The 22562-nt window shown below is 41.3% G+C and overlaps 1 protein-coding gene across 2 annotated transcripts in view; it reads left to right on the top strand.

Moving 5' to 3' along the window:
• Window positions 1-21934, top strand: part of INTS7 (integrator complex subunit 7) — a 51906-nt gene extending 29972 nt beyond the window's left edge. The window contains exons 14-20 of one of the 2 annotated variants that reach the window (XM_054995811.1): window positions 1157-1351; window positions 2256-2359; window positions 3835-3903; window positions 5015-5147; window positions 8793-8891; window positions 19077-19262; window positions 20082-21934. In XM_054995811.1, the coding sequence (XP_054851786.1) occupies window positions 1157-1351; window positions 2256-2359; window positions 3835-3903; window positions 5015-5147; window positions 8793-8891; window positions 19077-19262; window positions 20082-20384 (1089 nt within the window). In that variant the 3' untranslated portion in view covers window positions 20385-21934. Of the gene's footprint in view, window positions 1-1156; window positions 1352-2255; window positions 2360-3834; window positions 3904-5014; window positions 5148-8792; window positions 8892-15145; window positions 15201-19076; window positions 19263-20081 lie in introns of those variants that run through there. The other variant, XM_054995818.1, reaches the window with a different exon arrangement.
• Window positions 21935-22562: the final 628 nt, after the last annotated feature.

Here is a 22562-nt window from a genome sequence, read left to right on the forward strand (position 1 = left end):
TATCGTTCACAACTGTCTCCCTGCTGCTGAGCTTCTCCAGGTTGGCAACCCTAGCCTCAAGGGAACAAACCTCTTCCCTGAGATCTAAGAGCTCCATGCATTGAGCACACATCCACAATTTCTGCCCAGTGGCAGATAATCATACAGGTGGCACTCTCTGCAAAACACTAGAGAGCCCCTGCTCCCTTGCTTGCTTTCTACCTTCATAATGTTTTGCTTTCTACCTTCATAATGTTTTGATTGCTTATAGGTGTGTTAGGTGAACACACCTATAAATAAGGTTCTTACCTGAATCTGTGCAGATTTCTATAGTAGAAAGAATAAGGTGGTATGCTGCCCTCCTTGTTGATGTGGTGCTTTGATGTCTTTTTCCAAGAAACTCAGACGATGGAGTTATAAGCCTTGACAAATTTCCATAAACAAAACCTGTCAGGAAAAGGAACTTAGAGTTTTCTGGACATGTCACTGCATTCTTCTCAGCCCCTGTCCTAAAAAAGAGAACTACATTGCGCAACTTCCAGGGCACACTTTGTGACTTGAGACAACAGCTTATATACTGCAAGAACTAAAATTAAATAACAAAAAAGTCTCATAAGCTGCTCCAGTCAGCCTCCTGAGATTGACTCTGACTGTACGGCAAAAACGATTGAATGTTCCCGTCGTTCTCCATGTTAGGGATACTCGAGCCTTCCTGTCCCCCAAGGAGACTCCCTGCTGGATCCCTGTGTGACTGCTTTGGCTGTGCCTACTTAGATTCAGGAGACATGCCCAGAGCAGCAGCCCATATGGATACTTAGAATGCATTCTCTCAGAGTAGGTAATTATGCCACATCTCAGTGTGGGCAATGTATGTGCTCAGTTTGGCAGTTTCAAGCATCACGGAAGTCCCAGAAAGAAAACATCCAAATGAGATTTTCTTTGGGTAAAAATTGTGATCTTTTCTAAACTGCAGTAAGCATCAGAATATAGGTACTAAAACTACTCTCTACATATTCAGTTGTGTAGTGTTCTGGATTTTAATCAATAAGCCCTCACAGTCTGAGGAAATTTCTTTTATGTATCTGATGAAACAATTTCTGAAAGGTATTTATTCAGCATATTTGCTTTTGACCCAGGTTACCAACGTCCAAATTCTGCCTGTTTGTTTGTTTTCCAGGCCGCTAGTACTCCACTTAACCCACTGAGCTTTCAGTGTGGGTTTGTCAAGCTCAGGATTGACCTCCTGCAGGCTTTTTCTCAGCTCATCTGCACTTGCAACAGCCTGAAGACCAGCCCCCCTCCTGCCATTGCAACCACAATTGCCATGACCTCTGGCAGTGACCTTCAGCGCTGTGGGCGTATTTCCAACCAGGCATGTGCTCTAGTCTGTATCTGTGATTTTTCCCTGAGTCATTGTGCTGAGATGAGAACAGTAAGCTCTTAGACAGAAGAAGTGACAAGTGACTTCTGTCCAGCCTACCCTCCTGTGATTAGGATCACTTTGCAAGGGGTTTAACCAAGAGTGTTCCTCTGTATCCCTGTTGTGATGGTACAGGCTTTATTTAGATACAACATGATTATTCACAGAGCCAGTATGATATACTGCTTAGACTGTCAGACTAAGATCTGGGAGACTCAGGTCTGAATCCCCACTCTACCTTGGAAGATTGCTGGGTGACCTTGGGCCAGTCACATACTCTTATTCTAACCTACTTCACAAGGTTGTTGCAAGGATAAAATGGAGACAAGAATGATGTAAGCTGCTTTGGGTCTCCATTGGGGAAAATGGCAATATGCAGGCATAAATAATGTAAATGTAAATAGAAAATATATATGTATCTAGCCCACTTTTAGGCACACAAGTAATCCTTAGTGGCTAAGAACCATATAAAATACGTAAAAGAAATCGGTGGTGACAAACAAATATTTGACAACCAGGAACTCCAACTAGAGCAACTGACCCATCTGCTGGCAGCCTCCCACTGTTTCCTTTCCAAGGAACTGCTAGGAGGCTGGAGCTGAAGGAAGCAGAGATATTCCAGTAGTCTCAAGGAAGCCTATATTCTGATGTAGGATGGTATGGAAGGCGAACTTTGAGCAGTGCTTTGCCAAATAACCTAAGGATACAAAGGCACAATAGAGAGGCCTTGTAATGTATTAGTTTGACCATTCTCTAATATAAATAACAGCAACAGTGTGGGTGCATATAAAAATACGAAATCAGCGTTACATCATCTATGGTAATCACTTCCTTGCATTTTTTTCCCTTGCTGAAGATGAAACTCTCCATGGAAGAATTCAGGAACCTGGCTGCAAGATATGGAGATCTCTATCAGTCGTCTTTTGATGCAGACTCGGCCACGCTGAGGAATGTGGAGCTGTATCCTGCTCTTGAAAGCACAGGGATTAGTTATTTTCCCTAAGGGATGTTGAAATTATTAGGGGAGGTGGGGAGGTATGTAGAGAGGCATAGATTGACTATTTTAGGAGTAAAAGTTCCTGACCCAAGTCTCCATTGAATTAGACATAAAAAGAGAGATGAGAGGCCTGCAAGTATAGCAGCTTGGTCTGTAATGAGCAGGAGATTTTATAGAATAGATTCCTTCACAGGAATGGACTGGTAGGTGCAGCTTATAGTGGCATTCTCGATGCATAGAGATGCAGAGATTCAATTCTCAATGATGCATATTCATATCCTGGCAGAGACCCTATATGGCAGAGACTCTATATAGCATACATCTAAATAAGCCTCTTGGGAAGATCTTTAAGCAGATAGCGGTGCCTTCTCCTTTGAAGGCTTTGTTGTTATAGGGAACTTCCCTGCCTTGAGGCACGTGTTCTAAAGAATTGTTTGCAAATGAAGTGTGTTCAGATAATCATGTTCATGAAGTAGTTAGTGTATGTTCGTGTATTAGTACTAACTGAAGTACTCATCTCTGCAAGCAGACACTTGCAGCTTTATTTCTCCAAAAGCCACATTTGCTGGATCTTTCACTAAGTCCCAGTTTGTCAAAGCTTTTTGCTTTTGGTTACGTTAACCTTGGTATACAGTTCTTTCACCAAATACTAACCCCGGTCCACCTCATATAATGAATGCCTCTTGTACATATAACACACCAGTAGAATATAGGCAGTGCAAAACCCGTGGAACAAAAATAAATGTTACAGTTTTAATTTAGCAGTTTAATTTTGAAAGAAAACACTACTGTCACTGCAGTTTGGTAGTGAGAATTCACCTTTCAGGATTGACAGATCTGCCTTTATACCAAATCAGATCAGTGCTCCATGTAGCCCATTGTCACTGGCAATGGTTTTGCAAACCCTCAAGCAGAAATCATTCCCAGTCCTGCTACCTAAGATCTCTTCTCAGCTGCGGAGGTTGAACTGAGTATTTACACAGGCAAAACAGCAATTCTACGCAGTGTCTGCATTATTGTGCATTTTGTTGTCAGTTGAGGTGTGGGGGAGGGGGTTTGAATTTAAGAGCAAATGAGCCTCTTAAATAAATGAATGGATTCATTTGCTGTACTATCCTCTTTTGGAACTGTGGTCAAGCCGCTAGATTCTGTTGGCAAGTTGCTTCACATGTTACATTAGAAAGCACGTGTGCAGCAAATATGCATCATCTGTATTCTTTGGGGACACGCATAAGAGAAACAAAACATGGTTACAGATCCCTGTCGTGTGCGCGTACTGATAAGACATGTTTGCCAACATATAATACGTGAAGTAGATCTTAGAATTTAGTATTATGATAATCTAAGGCCACGTTGATTCTGATATGAGCATCATTTTTAGAGCACCATGAAATACACATTTTGCATCTTTTATTTGTTCACTTTAACATCACATCAGACAACAGCAGAGTTGCCTATTAATATCACATGCAATTGAAGCCCTCATTTTAGATCCTGAATCTATAAGGTAAGTGTGTGGGATAAACTTTTTTCCCTCAGCTTTTATTATGCAACCTTTTACAAATTACATTACATTACATTAGAAAATAATTGAGTGAAAAAGCAAGCATGAGAAGGGTCCACTAGGGACTACAGAAGCCTTACTGACTACTTTTTAACTCCATTGTTTGCTGAAGATTGTGGGATTTGTACTTTCGGGAGGGAGCAGAAGAAGCTACAAATCTTATCACCCCCTAGAAAGGAATGGTGGTCCTGAGCATGCGTACTGTTTCTAATTAAGCCGTCACCTGACAGTAAAGTATCCCCCTCTAGTCTTGGGTATTGGCATCAACCCATGTGAACTCTAGCCTAGAACAGACCTAATCCTCTCCTACATCTCACTTTACTAAGGAAAGTCAATGCTGATGTGCAAGCTGATTTACAGAGCAATTTGTCTACCATTAATTATATTTCATTAAAAATCACTGATAAGTTTTGAATGATCTGGGGAATCGACAGAGGTTCGTGAGGAAAAAATGAAAGAATAAAAGCCATAAATATTTCCTTCCAATATTGCTTTTATGCTTTGTCTTAAAACCTATTTGAATGTAAGCCTGAATGATTTCAGTGAAATTGACTTGCAAGTAAGAATTATACTTAAAATACAGCATTCCATGTATTTTCTTATGAGTTCTGACTTTGTTTTCCTGCTTGAGGCCTCCCAAATGAACAAATTAATTAATCTCTTGATGTCGTTCCATTGACTTAAATGAAGCCACTCTAGAGATGTAGCCTCGTGAGTCTACTTAGCACTTGGACTCACCCTGGATTTCATTGATACAGTAGAACTTGGATCAGGGCCTTTGAAACTAGAAGTTAGAAAAATTGCTCAGAAGTTGTAATAGAGCACATCAATATGGGAATTTTAAAACTAAGACTCACAGAATATCTGTGGCTGCACTGTTGAAGAGGACAGAATAAGAAGACATTGATATTTTATTGAGTTTATTTCTAGAATTTTTATCCTCCCCTTCCAACCTGGAGGCTCAAAGTTGCTTTGAAAAAAATACACAAGTTTCTAAGGCACTTGTTTGTAGATGAAGCCCACTGAATGTTGTTAGGTTAATTTTGTTCTCTAGCTTTCAGGAATATGGTTCTGCAGGTGGGGCGCATGCCACGAGTGAATATGAAAGGAGAATGATGTCTGTGTTTAGTCACGTGTTGGAGGAGGTGGAATCGCTGAACAGAAAATACGCACCTGTATCTTACATGGCAAGTAATGACTATTGCATGGTTCACACCTTTAAACTATTACAGTTCTCTGAGGAGTGAATTGATGTTTTTTTAAAAGTACTTCTGGATTTTCATTGCTTGTAAGGAGACCAAGGAGATAGGTCTGACCTAAGGTAAAATTATGCTGCTGCTGCATCATTTGAATGAATCTCCCCTAGTGGCAGCGGGTGGCTTCCTCCAGCTTAAGTAGTTTTTCTGTTGGAGGAAGAGCCACTTAAGGTTGAAAGAAGACTTGGTAGGCTGGAGGTAGGTTTCAAACTTAGCTTAGTTAAGTGGGAGGATGCAGGCCAATATCTTAAATATTTGGTTCAGAAGAGATCAGTCAAGATTCAGGATTATTAAAGACTCTTGCACTGAAGTAAGAATGGAGATACATGTGACATGAAAGCTCTGAAAGAGGAATATTACTATCTGCTATGAATGAATATAAACCACTATAATCATTGCCAAGCTTTAAAAAAAGACATTCAGAAGAGACAAAATCTTCTTTGTTAAGTCTAGAATGATTGTATTAAATATGTTAGCACCTGTAGCAAAACCAGAATTTCCCAGTAGGTAATTTTTCTTAGCTTTTATGCCTCTTTTGGAAAGAAGAAAAGGACCTCAGATTGAGCTGTATATAGCTAAACCTTGTTCTCTGTCTTTTAAATGCAAACCTCTTAGCTTTGCATGAAACAGGTACTTTAACGACAAGTAAATAGTAGTGTCTACAGAAGGCCTTTTAATATGGGGCAACTTTTTGGTGTCTGTTGTATCATACTCTTCTCATCCTGATTTCTGTGGTGGCTGGTAAAGTCTAGCCTGCACTACAGCAGGCAGAGAGCCCTGGCCCAAATCCTCACAGTGTCCCCTCCTCTTCCAGAGGCTCCACCAGACAGGCAGCTGGTTCCCTATATGTACCTCCCCTCACCCAGCTACAGCCCAGGGTTATTGGGGGAAAAGGGAACTCAGAAGTTACTTTCCCTCAATATATGCTGCCACCAATTAATGCCAAGGCCCATTGGTCGTGACCAGAGCATTTTTGTGTGTGTCAGATATTTTCCCTCAGCTAACAATCTCAAGCCAGCCAGGATTAAACAAAACAAAAATAAACTTTATTTACAAAAAATAACATTGGAGTGAACGGATTTTAAACTAAAAACTATACCAGAGTTAAATAGAGAAACTTCTTGCTGGTGACTGCTGTGTCCTGATATAGTATGAAGCATGGCAAAATTTACAAATCTAAGAGCTTCACAGCAAAAAATCATTGTGCAATAAATAACCCTCTGACTACTTCCTCCAGAACCATGGACAAGAATGTTCTTTCTAGAACATCTGTTTCTGCTCAAGTCTTAACCATGGATTCTCATTACTGCTATCCTCAACTTCTAAGGGGCAGCCATTACTGCCTTGATGAGTCATGTCTGGCTGTCCTGCCACTCCTTTCCTCTGAAGGTATCTGAAGAAGGGAACTCTGACTCTCGAAAGCTTATACCCTGAAAATCTTGTTGGTCTCTAAGGTGCCACTGGACCCATATCCTGCTGTTCTACCCCAGACCCTTCTTCCTCTGTCAGCCTGCAGACCCCTTGCATTGGAGCTAGATCAGGCTGTCGCAGACCGTTGCCTGACAAAATATTGGTTGAACAAAAGGGAAGCAGATTTGACAATTGCTTCATTTTCATGTCTGCAAGGTGGGTTGCTTGCATCCTTGAACAGACAAGTTTCTGTATTTGGACTGATGCACAGAAAAAACTGTACGATATAAAGAACAAATAAATCATTGATTTGCAACATGTATTCTAAGAGAGAGGTATTAAGGTCAGAGGGCAGCTCATATCAGGCCATTGGAAGAGACAAATTGGTGGACTTTAGTATGCTTTTTTTTTTTTTTTAGAAAATTTTATTGGTGAGTATACTTTTCAAATTCAATACATACATTCCCTCAATATCTAATTAACCCTATCCCCCACCCTTTTCCTCCCCCCTCTCTATCGACTTCCAACAGCTTTCCAACCCTTACCCCCTCTTATTACTTGATAATTCCCTTAGTCTAAGCACATTCTAATTTTTTTTTCCAGGTATTCTATCATATATATCAAATACCCTATCGATATAGCATGCTTCTATCAATTATACTATCAAATATTCTATCAGTATAATATACATCTATCAATTATACTATCAATATAGTATAAATCTTATACCCCTCAATATAGACCAGTATGATATAATATAATATATAACAAAAGTCTTAGTTTAAACATATTCTATTTCTTTTAAACATATATTCTATCAAATATACTATTGTCATTATAATATGTATTAACACCCCTACTGTGCACCCTGCCACCAATGTGGCACCGCACACAGCACCATACTGCACATTCATTATATAATATACAATCTAATCTACCAACATAATAGTATATATAGTATGCCCCATCAGTATATTTGTTTAACTATTCCCTTATTCATATACTCTGATAAAGGTATTACTTATCATAACCTCCCTATCTTATTCTTTAAAAAATCAGTTCTAAATTTCATCCCTCTTCTGCTATATTATAATCCAAGCTTAGATTAAAATAGATATAAATTCTTAATGGTAAAGTCACTTCTCTCTTCTGTTTAAAATGTCTTGTTTCAAAAGTTCTCAAACTGCCACAGTTCTCCTTTCACATCCCATTTTTTTTCCAAAAATTGTTTCAGTTTCGCCCAGTCCGCCAAATACTGTCCCGGATCTAGGTCTTTAAGTTTTCTTGTCATTTTATGGTGGACTTTAGTATGCTTATGTAGTTTCATGTCATTGAACTTCTGCTAGATAGCCACATCCAAAGACCCCTGACTGTCTCAGACTTGAGTTGCATGAGACTATCTAATCTTTCCAGAAGTGCTTTGGCGAGATTCTTAAAATTATATCTTATCTTTTAGATCAAAGATATATAGGGAAAGGGATTTTGATGTGTATGCTCGTCTGCTTATGTTATCTTTTACATTTGTATATGTGATCTGTGCCTATTTGATCGTTTCAAGATTCATTAGATGGATTTTAAATAAAAGTCTTAGACAACAATGAGTGATTGTTAACTCGGATATGTGGTTTTTCACTTTATAGCTGGAATAAAAATAAACTTCTGACCCCTTCAAGTTGGAAGACTGTTAACCTGTAAGAGATAAGCTGTCTTAAACACAGCTATCTTAAACACAGCTCTGTGATTTAATGGTTAGAGGTTTGTTTAGAGGTTGACAAAGATTCTTGTTTCCACATGTCTATTTTAAAAAGTAATGCTCCACCCTCAGTAAAGATGTTACTCTGTAACAAGGTTGCTGCAGCCATCACATCCTCTTTGCGAGTATTCTTGGTCATCCAATGTGGCTAGGAAAAAAAGGGCACCGTTTTGTACTGCCTCCTTGCTTACACTGTTCTTAGAGCTATAGCTAGTGTTCATTCTGTCCCAATAGAAGAAAGAAAATGTATCTGTTGGATTTTCTCTGGGCTATTCTGTTCTCTTGATAGTGCATTTTCTTGACTTCTCTTAAATGCAAGTGACTACTATCCTAATGCTCAGAGTACATGCTGTTTCCTGTCTGTGCTGTAGAAAGGATTCGTTCTGATCTGGCTTGGCATTGTTTTGTTCTAGCACACGGCTTGTCTATGCAGTGCAGTCATTGCCTTGCTGAAAGTTCCCCTGTCATTTCAGAGGTATTTTTTCCAGAAGCTACAGTCAACTAGCATTAAGGTAAGCAATAGCTGGACCAAATTTTGACAAATTAATGCAAAATCATTTTATGTAATGGGAACCTGTTTTTTATCATTCCTGTACTGGGGGACAATTTCTGATCCGACTTTCTTGTTTATTGTATGGAGGCTGAAATGTCAAAAGATCTGATTTAGCTAAAATTAAGACTTTAGGGGAAAATACAACTTTGGATTTTAAAAATGTTTTTGAAAAGCGAAAGTTCCTCTGAAGCATTGAGATACCAGAATGTATGTCACTATGACAAAAGCCTCTTGGCTGCTTTTTTGTTTTACCTCAATAGGAAGGTGGTGTGTCACACAGACCTTTATAGCCTTTTGTAGCAGAGGCATAATTTTTTGCTTAAGCATTTTTTTCAAGTGTATCTTGTTCTTCTGCTGCCATTGACTTACCTGTCCCGTTGCAGCACTCTTTATTGAGTTGGAGTCAGTTGCTTGTCCTAATCCTATACACTAGGATGAAACAGCAGGGATACTAGTTCTGTCCACTTGTTCCTAAGGGGGAGAGTATTGGATTGCGTGACAGTTCACATTGGCTATTCTGTCATTTCAAGACTAGGAGAGAGATCCTGAACAGCCTGCCAGTGCGCTGCTTCTCTTAATAGTAATAACTGCGCTTTATACCGCTGTTACAGACAGATTAGTGCCCCAATCAAAGTGGAGAATAAAGTCAACGTCGTTATTATCCCCACAATACAGCAGGGGAGCTGGGGCTGAGAGGAGTCCATCTGCAGAGTTCATGGCAGTTAGTGGGATTCAAACCAGCAGAGTGCTGATTTCAAGCCCAATGACTTAACCACTGTACTATAGCTGCTCTTGTTCCCTGGCTGGAGAACGCATAGCAAAGCTATCCTGGGTACCTCTTCTGGTCATTGTGAATTTAGCAGAAACAAGTGGAGCCACAATAGGTAGTGCAGAAATAGAGGAAGAAAGTTGAGTGCCTGTAGTAGTTAATAAACGCCTATAATGCTTTGTTACAGAGTGCTGTACAATTAATAATTTTAAGGCCACCACATATATAGCTTGTGTATACTTTGCCCTTGCGCCTTTTCCCCTTCTCAGCCATTTTGAATGTCACTTGCCTGAAGGAAATGCAACTCCCCCCTCCCCCCTTATGGCACTGGGAAGTCCAGTATTCTGAATCCATTGCTACTGAATGATGTATTAGTCTTATTCAGCTTTCTCATTTTTGTGAAATCAGTTGGGTGGCTTGAAAGATCTCCACATTTCCTGTTCTCCTGTGGTCCCGGAGTGGAGCAGTCCGTCCTGACACTTGGGTAGCTCCTCCTCCTCTTGCGCAGGGTCGGATAAAAGTTGCGATCCTAGAGTGGGGAGGGGCTCCCCAGACGCGACAGTTTTTTCCGGCCCTGCTCAGCAGGAACATGGATTCTTTTTGCTCTTCGGAGCAGCGACCTAAAACTGAACTAAAAGCGAAAGGCGCGTGGCTCGCAGGGGAAAAATGGAAGGACGTGTGCCTCCCCCCCCCCCTGACTCAGACGTGCGGAGCGACAAAAAGCCAAGCCGTAGAGCTGACGTGCCTAGAAACCTAGGACCCGGCTTCTGCAGAGGCCGCGAGGACGCCCAACAGAGCAGCCGTGAGAGGAGAATTCCAAGGCCCCATAAGTGGCAACGGCCTGTCTGAAGGCGCCGGAGGCGGTGGGAAGATTTTTGGCGGGAATGGCGGCGAGAACAGGCACAACAGATCCAAAAGCAGCAGAGACTTTAACTGGTGGCGCAAGCTCCCCGATACCTACCCCTTCTACCCAGGGGGAGGGTGATGAGATGCGAGACCCAGATCTCTCTGGCCAAGAAGCCAAGGCTAATATTCTATCCTGGTTAAGAGCAGAAATTAAAAAAGGGATTGATGATGCAGTAAAGGACATCAAAAGCCAAAACACGGCTAAAGGGGCAGACAAACAGCTAGCAGGCTCCTCTAACAGGAAAAGACCTGCAAAGCCTCCTTTCCATATTAAATCAAAAAAGAGAAGGGTGGAGAAAGGTACTGTTGGGGCCACTAGTGATTCTGAAGAGTCCCCTTGGGGCTCAGGTTCCTCACAACAATCTTCAGAAAGTGAGGAAGGGGAACTCTCAGAAGAAGAAGAGGAAGAAATGGGACAAATACAAACCAGACTTTTTCCTCCTGAAGTGTTTTCTAAGTTACTGGCAAAAGTACTTAGAACACTAGAGATTTCTCAGACAGCTGCAGGAAAAGAGGAAAAAGAGCATCCCTATCCTCAAGGCTTAGAAAGGGCTCTCCCCAAGTTGGGTCCCGAACAAATGGGAGTGCCTCTACCAGCCATATTCCATGACATACTTAAGGCTGAATGGGACAACCCAGCCAAGCCAAAATCACTGCAATCGGTGTTTCATAAGTTTTATTCTCTAACTCCAGAAACAACAAAGAAATTTAAACTTCCTATTGTGGATGATCCAGTGACAAGCCTGGCATCAACATCAGTCTTACCTATGGACACAGAAGGCATGCCGAAGGACCCTTTTGACAAAAAGATAGAACAGGCCCTACGTAGAGACTTTGAGGCGTCAGCAGCGTCACTGAGATCCTCAGCGGTTGGGTCTCTCTTTGCCAGGGCGGCGTACACCTGGGCCTCAGATTTAGCAACTGCTGGCAGAGAGGTTCCCAAGGAAATCAAAAATGAGGTGAAGAAAATAGCCTTGGCGGTAGCCTTCGCAGCAGATGCATCCCTTGACTCCTTTCAAATGTCATCTAGGGCTGCTGGATTTAACGTCACGGCACGGAGAAATACATGGCTGAGGAACTGGGATGTGGACCCACCAGCCGCAATCCTGTTTGAAGGTACCAAACTGTTTGGTGGTGCCCTAGACAGATACCTTGTGGAAGACTCAGATAAGAAAAAGGTGCTTCCATCAAAGAAGAAAGATCTAAAGTTTAAGAACAAGTATTCCTTTCGGGAGATTAAGAGAACCTCGAGACAGGGAGCAGACAGGCCCTTCAAATCCCGCTGGTTCAACAGACCCAGAAATGAGAACAGACCATTCTCATACAGGAAGCCGGCCCCACAAGCAAAGAACCAAAAGAAAGGAAGTCAAGCATGACTGTGCAAACCACCAAACAAAAATTCAGATTGGGGGACGGCTACAAGCATTTTCGGATCAATGGAAAAGTACTATAACGGACCAGTGGGTATTGGACACAGTGTCAAAGGGCTACTCTTTGGAATTCAAGGGGATCCCGCGAAGGCGCTTCGTACAGGTGCTCAAAAATCCGTCACCACAGAAAAATCTCGGGATCAAGGATGCCATCGCACATCTGATGAGCATAAGAGCAATAGAGCCAGTACCAATGTTAACAGAGGAAACAGGGGGTCTATTCAATCTTCTTTATCGTCCCCAAGAAGAACGGGGATGTAAGAGCCATACTGGACCTGAAGTGGTTAAATCTCCATATAAAGTCGAAGAAGTTCAAAATGGAAACAATGAAGTCTACCACAGGGGCAATACCTCAAGGGGACTTCTTAGCTTCCATAGATCTATCAGAGGCCTACTTACACATCCCCATAAGAAGGAGGCACAGAAAATATCTCCGCTTCGCTTACAACAGGAAGCACTATCAATACAGAGCTTTGCCCTTCGGTCTGAAGTCGTCCCCGCGAGTCTTTACGAAAGTCCTGGTAACCTTGATAGTGATTCTCCGAATGCAAGGAATAGCCCTGTCGCCTTACTTGGACGACATTCTGATAAAGGCCCCTTCGTTAGATCTAGCCCAGGATGCAGTGAAAACAACAATACGTTGTTTGGAACAACACGGTTTTGTCATCAATCTACAAAAGAGTCTTCTCTACCCGTCACAGAGAATAGTCCATCTAGGGGTGACAGTAGATACGGTCAAGGACAAAGCCTTCATTTCTCAGGAGAGACAGGAAAAAACACTGATAAACCTGGTGGAGGAAGACAAACAAGTGGAAGTGATGCAACTAGCAAAACTGCAAGGGATGATGGTGTCCTGCCAAGAAACACTACAGTGGTCCAGATTCCATACACGTCCGATACAAAGATTCCTCCGGCCATACCAGAGATTCATAATACACAGACGGAACAAATTAGTGGAAATCCCACAGGCTCTATACAGTGCATTCAGTTGGTGGAAGAACCCAAACAGATTTGCAGAGGGCTCACCACTCCGCGAACCGAAGAGGACAACAATGACTACGGACGGGAGCCTAACAGGATGGGGGGCTCATACAAAAAACAGAATAGCACAAGGGGAATGGAGCCCAGAAGAAAAAGAATACAGCATAAATTTCCTAGAGCTGAGGGCTATAAAATACGGCCTATGAAAACTGCAAGACAGTCTAAAAGGGAAACACATCATGATACAGACGGACAATGTCATGGCAAAAGCATACATAAACAGGCAGGGAGGCAGCAAGTTCAAGGCATTGAACAAAGAGGTGGAAGAGATCCTTCTCTGGGCAGAGATGAACTTGAAATCGATGAAGGCGATCCATGTGGCAGGTCAACAAAATGTGATGGCTGACTAGTTAAGCAGACACAGAGTGGACCAGTCAGAATGGAAGTTGGACAGACAGGTGTTTTACAAAATCTGCCAGAAATTCAGATACCCGGAGGTGGATCTTTTCGCGACTCCACTAAACAACCAAGTGCCCAAATTCTTCTCAAGAGTACCGGCACGAGAAGCAATAGGAGTAGATGCACTGAACGAGGATTGGCCTTGCAGGCTGATGTATGCCTTTCCACCACTGAAGATAATCCACAGGGTGCTACAGAAGGTGGTGGAACAGAAGGCCGAGGTTATAATGATAACCCCCTTTTGGCCACGGAGACCATGGTTTCAGGACCTGAAGAGGCTGTCAGCTGTGGAACCATGTATACTATCATACAAGAAGGACTTACTGAAGCAGGGGAAAATGCTTCATCCCGATCCAAGATCCCTGAGACTAGCGGCCTGGAGGTTGAGCACAGTCAGCTTAGGGAATTAGGATATCCTGAACGTGTCATCTCAACAATGCTAGCATCTCGAAAGGATTCCACGAATAAGAGTTACAGTAAGACATGGCAGGTGTTCGGATCATGGTGTGAGAAGAAAGGAAGAAATCCATTGACAGCGTCCATAAAGCAGATTCTGTTATTCTTACAGGATGGACTTGATGCGGGCCTCAGTACTAGCACGCTAAAAAGACAAGTGGCTGCTATTTCGGCCATTAGAGGGTCGAAGGGGGGCTTATCACTTACCAGACATCCTCATATCAAGAGGTTTCTACGTGGAACTATGCTGATTAATCCACCGCAAGTGCATAGATTTCTGACTTGGAACCTGAACCTGGTACTCAAATCACTGTCAAGGGAACCATTTGAGCCCATGGCTACCTGTCCATTGAAAGAACTAACACTTAAAACGGTGTTCTTAGTGGGCCTAACTTCAGCGAGGAGAGTGTCAGAGATTGGGGCCCTCTCAGTAAACAAGGATTTATGCATTTTTTCACAAAGATAGGGTACTGTTAAGGATAGACCCAGCATTTATTCCCAAAGTCAACTCTCTTTTCCATAGGGAAGCAGAAATAATTTTACCTTCCTTTTGTGCTAACCCTAGTCATGAGAAAGAAAAAGAGTGGCACAAATTAGATGTGCGGAGAGCGCTGAGCTTTTACATAGAGAGGACCAAACAATTATGCAAAGTAGAGAACATGTTTGTTTCCTTTAGGAAGAATTCCATGGGTGGGAAAGTAACAACATCCACTATAAGTAGGTGGATTACAGAATGCATCAGCTTAGCATATAGAACCAGGAAGATGACTCCACCTAAGGGAATTACGGCACACTCCTTAAGGGGAACAGCCACCTCGGCAGCATATAGAGCCTTTCCGTCCCTAGAGAATATATGTAGAGCTGTGACTTGGAAATCTGTTCATACATTCACGAGGCATTACAGAATAGATCAAATGGCCTCTGCAGAAGCAGCCTTTGGAAGAAGGGTTCTGCAACAAGTCCTAGACACATAAGCGTTAAGATACCCACCCAAAAGGTACACTGCTAGACGTATATCCCAAGTGTCAGGACGGACTGCTCCACTCCAGGACAACAGGAGAATGGAAGATTTGTTCACTTACCGTGAAGCTTCCTTTCTCGGTAGTCCGGGAGTGGAGCAGTCCATAAACCCACCCTGTTGTACATATTTTAAAAAAAAAATCTGATAAGATATGTTAAAGGGGAATGTTAACAAGTTGAAGTTAATGTCAGTTTTTCTAGTGCTATAAAACAGGCTATACTGAGTTTGGATGGCACTTCCGAGGGGTATTGAGGGCTTGGAGAAGAACTGTTGAGTCTGGGAAGGCCCTCCCCCCTCTAGGATCGCAACTTTTATCCGACCCTGCGCAAGAGGAGGAGGAGGAGCTACCCAAGTGTCAGGACGGACTGCTCCACTCCCGGACCACCGAGAAAGGAAGCTTCACGGTAAGTGAACAAATCTAACATTCTTTTCTCATCTTGTGGATTATTATATTAGTTCCTTTTCTTTATTCATTGTAAAAGTTAATTTTATCGGCATTGGTGTAATATGGTCTCAGATGTTACTGCACTGTTAGCCTGCCTAGAAAATAATTAAGCATTTTTTTCTAAAGCTCTTGGACAGAAGTTCAAGTGCTGTATAAATAATATATATTTAAGGCAAAAGTTCACTGTTAGAAATAATTCAGATTTAGCATTGCCAAAGAAATATACTCTGAAGAATACATTTATCTTTCCACATGTTGGATGTAATTTCCTTTGTCACATGTATATCATATCTTCTGTATTGTAAATAGTTTATCATTGTTAGCGGGGGGAAATGCAATCATCTTCCTTGATTGCATTATAGGGTTTCGGGGGGAGGGTTAAATCGTGGCTTGTAGTTATTTTTCACTAGAACTTTGTGATAGAAAGCAATACTAGTCCCTTCTGCTCAGCCTTATAATTATATAACATGACTATCAAATGTTGTAATTCCTCTCTAAAAAGTTGCTTGGAGATTGTGTGCATGTACCATTTACATACACATCCATTCAAGCTTCTGATGTAATATCAGTGTTTTATAATACAGTTGCGTATTTGAATGATCAAGAATACTTTTCCATCCAACCATTTCTTGGGCATTTTTCTGCAAACTTACAATTTAAAATGTTAATGTTAAGGGCTTTTTCTGAGGACCCCCGCTCCTAAAATCCTGTGTGAGCATTATAGAAGCTAAATACCTACACGAGGCAAAATTTGCCTTGGTAGGCCCCCATTTGAGAGATTAAATTGCAAGACAGTCCGGTTAAAATTCCTTTTAACTATAAATTTTTTCTTTTGTTTTTACTTTACAACTTAAGTTTTAGCCTTGAAAGAACAGTTTCCTAGAGAAGTTTCTTACCCATAAGAGAAGTGTGACTCCAAGCATTTAAGACATTACAGTTAGATTTTATTGGCCTGTCAATCAGGCTGTTGGGTGCCATGTATCCTGGGAAATGTAATTCTGATGAACTGTATTAATCCTCTTGATCTTTTATTCTGTAAACAATTAGCATTAAGGGTATATAAGGTCCTTTGATGTAACTGGTCTTTATGCATGTGTTCTAGAAAGGATACGCATCTAGGTTTTATTGGCAAATAAAGCTCATATCTCTTCATAGATCACTGTTTGGTATCTTAATTAATTGAGGGTGTTGGCTGAAAGGGAAATTAAATTGGAAAGCAGAGTACTTTGAAATAAATTCCCTTTCAGTTAACATGCATGTTCAGATGCTGCAGTTGAATATTACTAAGTAGCTCAGAATTCAGAATTTACATGAGATGGGTTTTGGAAGGTACATACCATTGGGACTCTGAAAGAAAAAAAGATAGAAATGACATATGCCCATCACAGAAAATAACCCTCATGCTTATGATACAATGGTACTGATTGGTTGTTTTGCTATTTTAAGACAGTGTATGGGCTCATGATGCACAGAGGATGAAAGTTGTGGAATAGTCAGATAACTGTAGGGATAAGCTGTTCCAACTGCCATTTCTAACGCTTGTTCTTCTTTGCTCATGAATACAGCATTGCACTCACAGAGACTTTATTTGCCATAAGTCATTTGGGCAGTTTTACCAGAATGGTGACTATGAACACAACTGAGCATAAATGCAGGATCCTGTAAACAGATGTGTTTGGCAAATGTTCCAGTCCTCATGCAAAGTCTCCACATGGAGAGACTTAATGGGATTGCTCTAAAAAGCTATGCATGAGTTCAGAATTTCCTTTGAGAAGCAGCTTTAACAGCTAGACATATTTAAAATCCCTAACAAGGTACCTGAGGAAATAATTGACTCTGAGGCTAGCTGGTCTTAAAAATTTTTATAACAGATCTCAGCGTGGTTGAATTATGCAAGTGGTTGTTCAAGTAATTTCAATTAGGTTTAAACCCTTCCTGTTGTATAAAACAGAAAAAATAACAAAACAACAACAATAACAGTAAAGTAACTGAATTAATTGACATTATTCCCCAAAGTAGTCCCAAAAAAGGAAAGTCTGTGCTGTCCTTTTGGAACTCACTGGAGAGGCTGCTTGGTAAGCCGGGGGAGGCGGGGGTTGCCATATAGTATGAGCACACATACTAGAGTTGTTCCTTAGTTACCGCAGGCATGTTCAGCTTCAGTCCTCCTTAGTGTAATCAGCTGGTTGTGTCAATAGCCGTTGAGTAAATGTCTGCTTAGAGTCACTTGGAGTATATGTACATGAGATTGTCAGAGTCAAAAGCTAAGGGCTCTTAACAAGCAAAAGAGCTTAGTAGAAAGATTGTAGAATGTGGCAAGATAGAGGATAAGGCTTCCTTCAGATTAGAGTTGCAGAGATAGAACAGTGTTGTGACTTTTCCATGGTTCCAATCACTGGCAGTGACTGGGTGGAAAAGGCTGGGTGATTTGGATGAAGTGATGGACAAACAGCTCTGTCACCACTGCTGTAAAGAATAAACAGCACCTAAATCCTATGAGTGCTGAAGAAGCAGCATGCTCATGTCCTTGGCGGGGCCTTTAGAATGGCACCAGCTATCTAGAATGATAGGCAAAGGCTATTCCCCCTAAGCCCCAAAACTACACCTAATTCTTCAGTGGGGAAACCCAGGATCTGCAAATCAGATAATTTGGATATGCTTACACTGTGTTCCACTTGCAAGGTTCAAGCTTTCTAAAAATTCAGAAATCTTTGCCAAGGACCAGAGACTGTCAGAAAATAAGAAGTAACTTCAGGAAGATGGTGATGATTACAGTAGGGAGGCAGGGAGTGATTGTTCTGGGAGAGGAGATGTGCGTGATACTAAAGGTCCTCCACTGAAAGCATTTCTCAAGGCTTTACTGGTACTGGATTGTGCCCGGTGTTGCTCAAAAACCACAATGGACAGAAGAAACCTGTTCTTCTAAAAAATGGAAATGCCAAATTCTGTGCTTAATGCTACACTCCATGTTTATGTGTTGGAGATGCCTAAAATGTACACAACTCAAGAGTATGAGGGTGCGTTCACAAATTTACCAAAACCAAGTGAGTAAACTTTTCTGGCATTGTACCGCTTTAGGCTGTTTAAGTGTGCATATACTCATGGACTGAATGTTCCATCATCTGAAAAATGTGTACTTGCAAAATTAGCACGCCTTGGGGAAGTCTACTCAACTCTTCACACTGTCATGCTCATTTTGTATGCACAGAAAGTTTTTAAAATGGGGAAGTATTCAGCATGTGCACACACTTCCCCTACCCTATACACACATGTGACACTGTTGCACCCTGAAGTGTTCGAATCCAGGGGAAACTTGCTGAATGAATTCCCTAGCCCTCATACAAAACCTTTAAGGGAAGAATAAAATCCTGTTTCACAGTGAAACCAACTACAGTCAAGTTGAGAAAAATAACACAGTTTAAGTTTTGACTTATATTTCTTTTGAATAATGTGCTACAATGCAGAGAGGTGTGAAAGGTTAAAATACTTTCTTCTGTAGTCTATATTGTATATTGATTACTGTGCAATAGAAAGCTTAGTTTGTTCTGCTACTTTTTGCGGGGAGGGGTCATTTTAAATTCAGGGTCATCTGCTTTTATGTATAGCCTCTTTTTTTAAGAGAGATGTCATCTTTCTTTTGAGTAAATTTGGCATAATTTCATTTGTCTGTGTTTCAGCTTGCTCTTTCACCTTCTCCACGTAACCCTGCAGAGCCCATAGTAGTTCAGAATAACCAGCAGCTGGCATTAAAGGTGGAAGGCGTTGTCCAGCATGGCTCCAAACCAGGACTTTTCCGCAAAATTCAGTCCATCTGTCTGAATGTATATTCAATACTACAGAGCAAATCTGGACAAGAGTACAAGGTACAGGAAGCATAGGACCATACATTGCCTACAGTTGTCTTGCCTGAAACCCACGAAGCGTCTGTGGGCCTTATTTTACCCTGTGAGGTAGCAAGAATTCTGTCATTTCCACTGTATGACTTCAAATCTGCATGAACAGCTTTGGTTCTTTTGAAAATGAGATGCTAGAAACACATTAGGAATTTGCTGTGAATAAGCTGATTCTCCTTCCTTTCTTTCAGACACTGGCACCCTGGTAGTCTGAGTGCCTTTTTGAGTGGTGTATTAGACTTGATGCTATAACCTTGATGCAAGTCTCAGTGCTGTAACTCTACTAAATTTCCCACTCTTAGCATGCCCCTCAGTTATATATGCACTTCAGAGGGTAAAAAGCAGCTGGGAATAGATGATCCTTTTATGCATTTGTTATCTTAGCACTTGAAATATCCTGCCAAGAGCATACATCTGTTTGGAAGTCAGAAACCAATCTGTTCAAGTGAAAGAATGCTGGTGACTTGACATGGCCAATCAGTGATTGGTGGTTCCCAAGGCCTCAGCTTTGGTATGGACAGCTGAGCTTTGTGTGATCATGTAGGAAAGATAGATAAAGATAGATTGTAATGTTTTACTTAGATGTTGCTAGATGCAAATAAAAAACAAATCAGCTAATTTGCCCCTCCTCTGCAAGGTCACAGGCTTGCTTCCAGGAATGGAAGGAAGATTGAATCTCAGCTGTAAAAGCCAAGCCTCTGTTTACACAACAAAATAGAAATATCTGAACGTTTTCTTTGAGAGGCAGCGTAAATTGCCATTCCAACGTTTCTTTCCTGTCTTTCTCAGATACCCATTGACAGCTTGACAAATGAGATGGAGCAGATGGTTGAGCCTCACAATGATTACTTCAGCACACAGTTCCTCTTGAACTTTGCTGTTGTTGGCACCCACAGCATCACAGTAGAGTCCTCTGTCAGAGACCTCAATGGCATCATATGGAAGACTGGGCCCAAAACCACCTTGTTTGTTAAGTCTCTTGAAGATCCGTATTCCCAGCAAGTTCGGCTGCAGCAACAGCAAGGACAGCAGCCACCCCAGCAAGCGCAGCAGCCACAGCCACAGCAACGGACTGCATATTCACGGTTTTAGCCCTCCTGTGAATGTTCTTTACCTTCAGGGGCTGGAGCTGGACATTCCTTGGATGCTGCCATTTCCCACTTCTGTCCCCAGAATTTGCCACCGTTGCTTCTTTTGGGGCAACCACAATGAATTTGTTCACCTTTATTAGCCCCATTCAAACATTCAAAATGCAGCTTGGTTGTGCCCCTGAAACAGCCATTTCAGGTGCTGAACACAGCCATAAGTTGTGCTTGGTTCAGTTTCTTTGGTTAGATTCACGTGAGCCACGTGATGTGGGTTATCATGGGTGTGGACAGAACTGAATCCGTTCTGTGTCAGTTTTCTGATGGCTTCATTGCATACATGCCAACTCACTTCACCGTCATTTGCCCCACTGTGATCTGGTCACACAGTGAAACCATCAACCGGTAGCTTTCAGTTTGTTCTGTGTTAGCTGGTAATGCATTTCATCACACCAAAAATGGGCTTTGTGAACTGGTTTATCACGAAGGCCTGACATCGGGAATAAAAGAGCCTAAAATTACACACAAAAAAACACCTCCCCTCAGCTTGAACACCACCAGCAAGAGCCTCCCTTTGGGAAGGCAGTGAGTGGGCAAGTCTTATAACAATTGTATTTGTGGCAGACCAAATTGCTCTTCTGGTTGACAGTTCCTAGGGAGAGCAAATTCCAGTGCTGCACTTGGGCTTTCAAACCAATTGTGAGCGTGTGTGTAAGAGAGAGAATTCATTCTGAGCTGAAGTATTGTTCAGCACATTTAGAAATGTAAAAAGTTGGCAGAAATGTTGAGAAATCCTAGTTAGATTGATTGTAAGTACTCATTTTGATCTTTACTGGACTAGAAAAAAGATTAAGGTATAATTCCCCTTATAAAGTTGCATTCTTTATGTTTCTGAATCCCAGCACTCTGCTCTTTTGTTACTTCTGTATATAACACAGGGATGCCAGCTGGGAAACAGAAGAATACCTTGTTTAAGAGGAAAAGACGTTTCAGTTGTATGATGTTTTCCTCCCAAAAGAGCAGAAATGAATCGTTGTTTATGGGAAGGGAATATGTGGAAAGCCTCTAATGTCCAGAGAGGATTCATTGAGAACATTTCATGGTTTTAAGAAGTAGCAATTTGCTCTATATAAAGATATTAGAAAAGCATATGTACTTAATACATTTGTGCATGAAATGGTTTTTGCCCTCTTTTTAATGTGAAAAATAGAAAACTGCTGGAAGGACAGCACATACCCTGAACCCTGTCATTTCAGGATACACTTTGTTTAGATTTCAGTAACATCTGCTGTCAGACCCTTCAAGAGTCCTGAAAGGAAGGACCTTCTCCCATTTTTACATTTATCAGATAACCTCTATCTTGAAATGTGCCCTATTCATTCTCATTAAAGTCCATTATTCTGTGTTTCAGTGGGCATATACTTTAAACTGTTTGTGGGTTGTGATACATTGGAAGAAACAGCAACAGTCTTTGCTAAGAGGATTTTAAAAAATATATTGGGTGTCCTTTATTTGTAATGCACACAACTTTATCTGTTACATGCTGAATAGTTTAATAAAGAGTGTACTTCTAAGTTTTGTGTGACCAGTTAGCAAAATTGGGAATGTTAGAGTTTAAAAATGGACCCTGTTTTTTTCCCCCTTGGCTCAATTTCTTTGTTAGAAACTTGATTAGAGAAGAGAGTTGATGTATATTGGTAAGCATGGCATAGTAGGAAGAGTGTTAAACTAGGCAACTGGATTAAAATCCCCACTCAGTTCTCAGACTCATTTGGTGCCTCAGGTCTATCACTGTATCTCAGATTAACCTACTTTGCAGAATTGTTGTGAGGATATAATGGAGGAGGGGTAAATGTATTTATTTCGTAAACCATGTATGCCACTCTGAACTCTGTGGAGAAACAGTGGGACAAAAATAATTAATCCTTTTAGGTGAATTTGCTAGCAGATAACTTCTCAAAAAAATTGGACACAGATGAAACTTAGTGTTGTTCAAGAACACACACATCATTCATTAGTCATATAATTAGGGGAAAAAACAGGTCTTGATTACCACTGAAAGCAGAAGATGCGACAACAGAATTGTAAACCTATGATACTGCAAATTAAGCCGGATTTTCTGCATAGCAGTATGTAATGATGATATACCAAGGAGAGTTGGTATCACCTCAGGAAAGAGTATGCA

Source organism: Eublepharis macularius, chromosome 1 (genome assembly GCF_028583425.1).
Source record: "Eublepharis macularius isolate TG4126 chromosome 1, MPM_Emac_v1.0, whole genome shotgun sequence".
NCBI classification, from domain to species: Eukaryota; Metazoa; Chordata; class Lepidosauria; order Squamata; family Eublepharidae; genus Eublepharis; species Eublepharis macularius.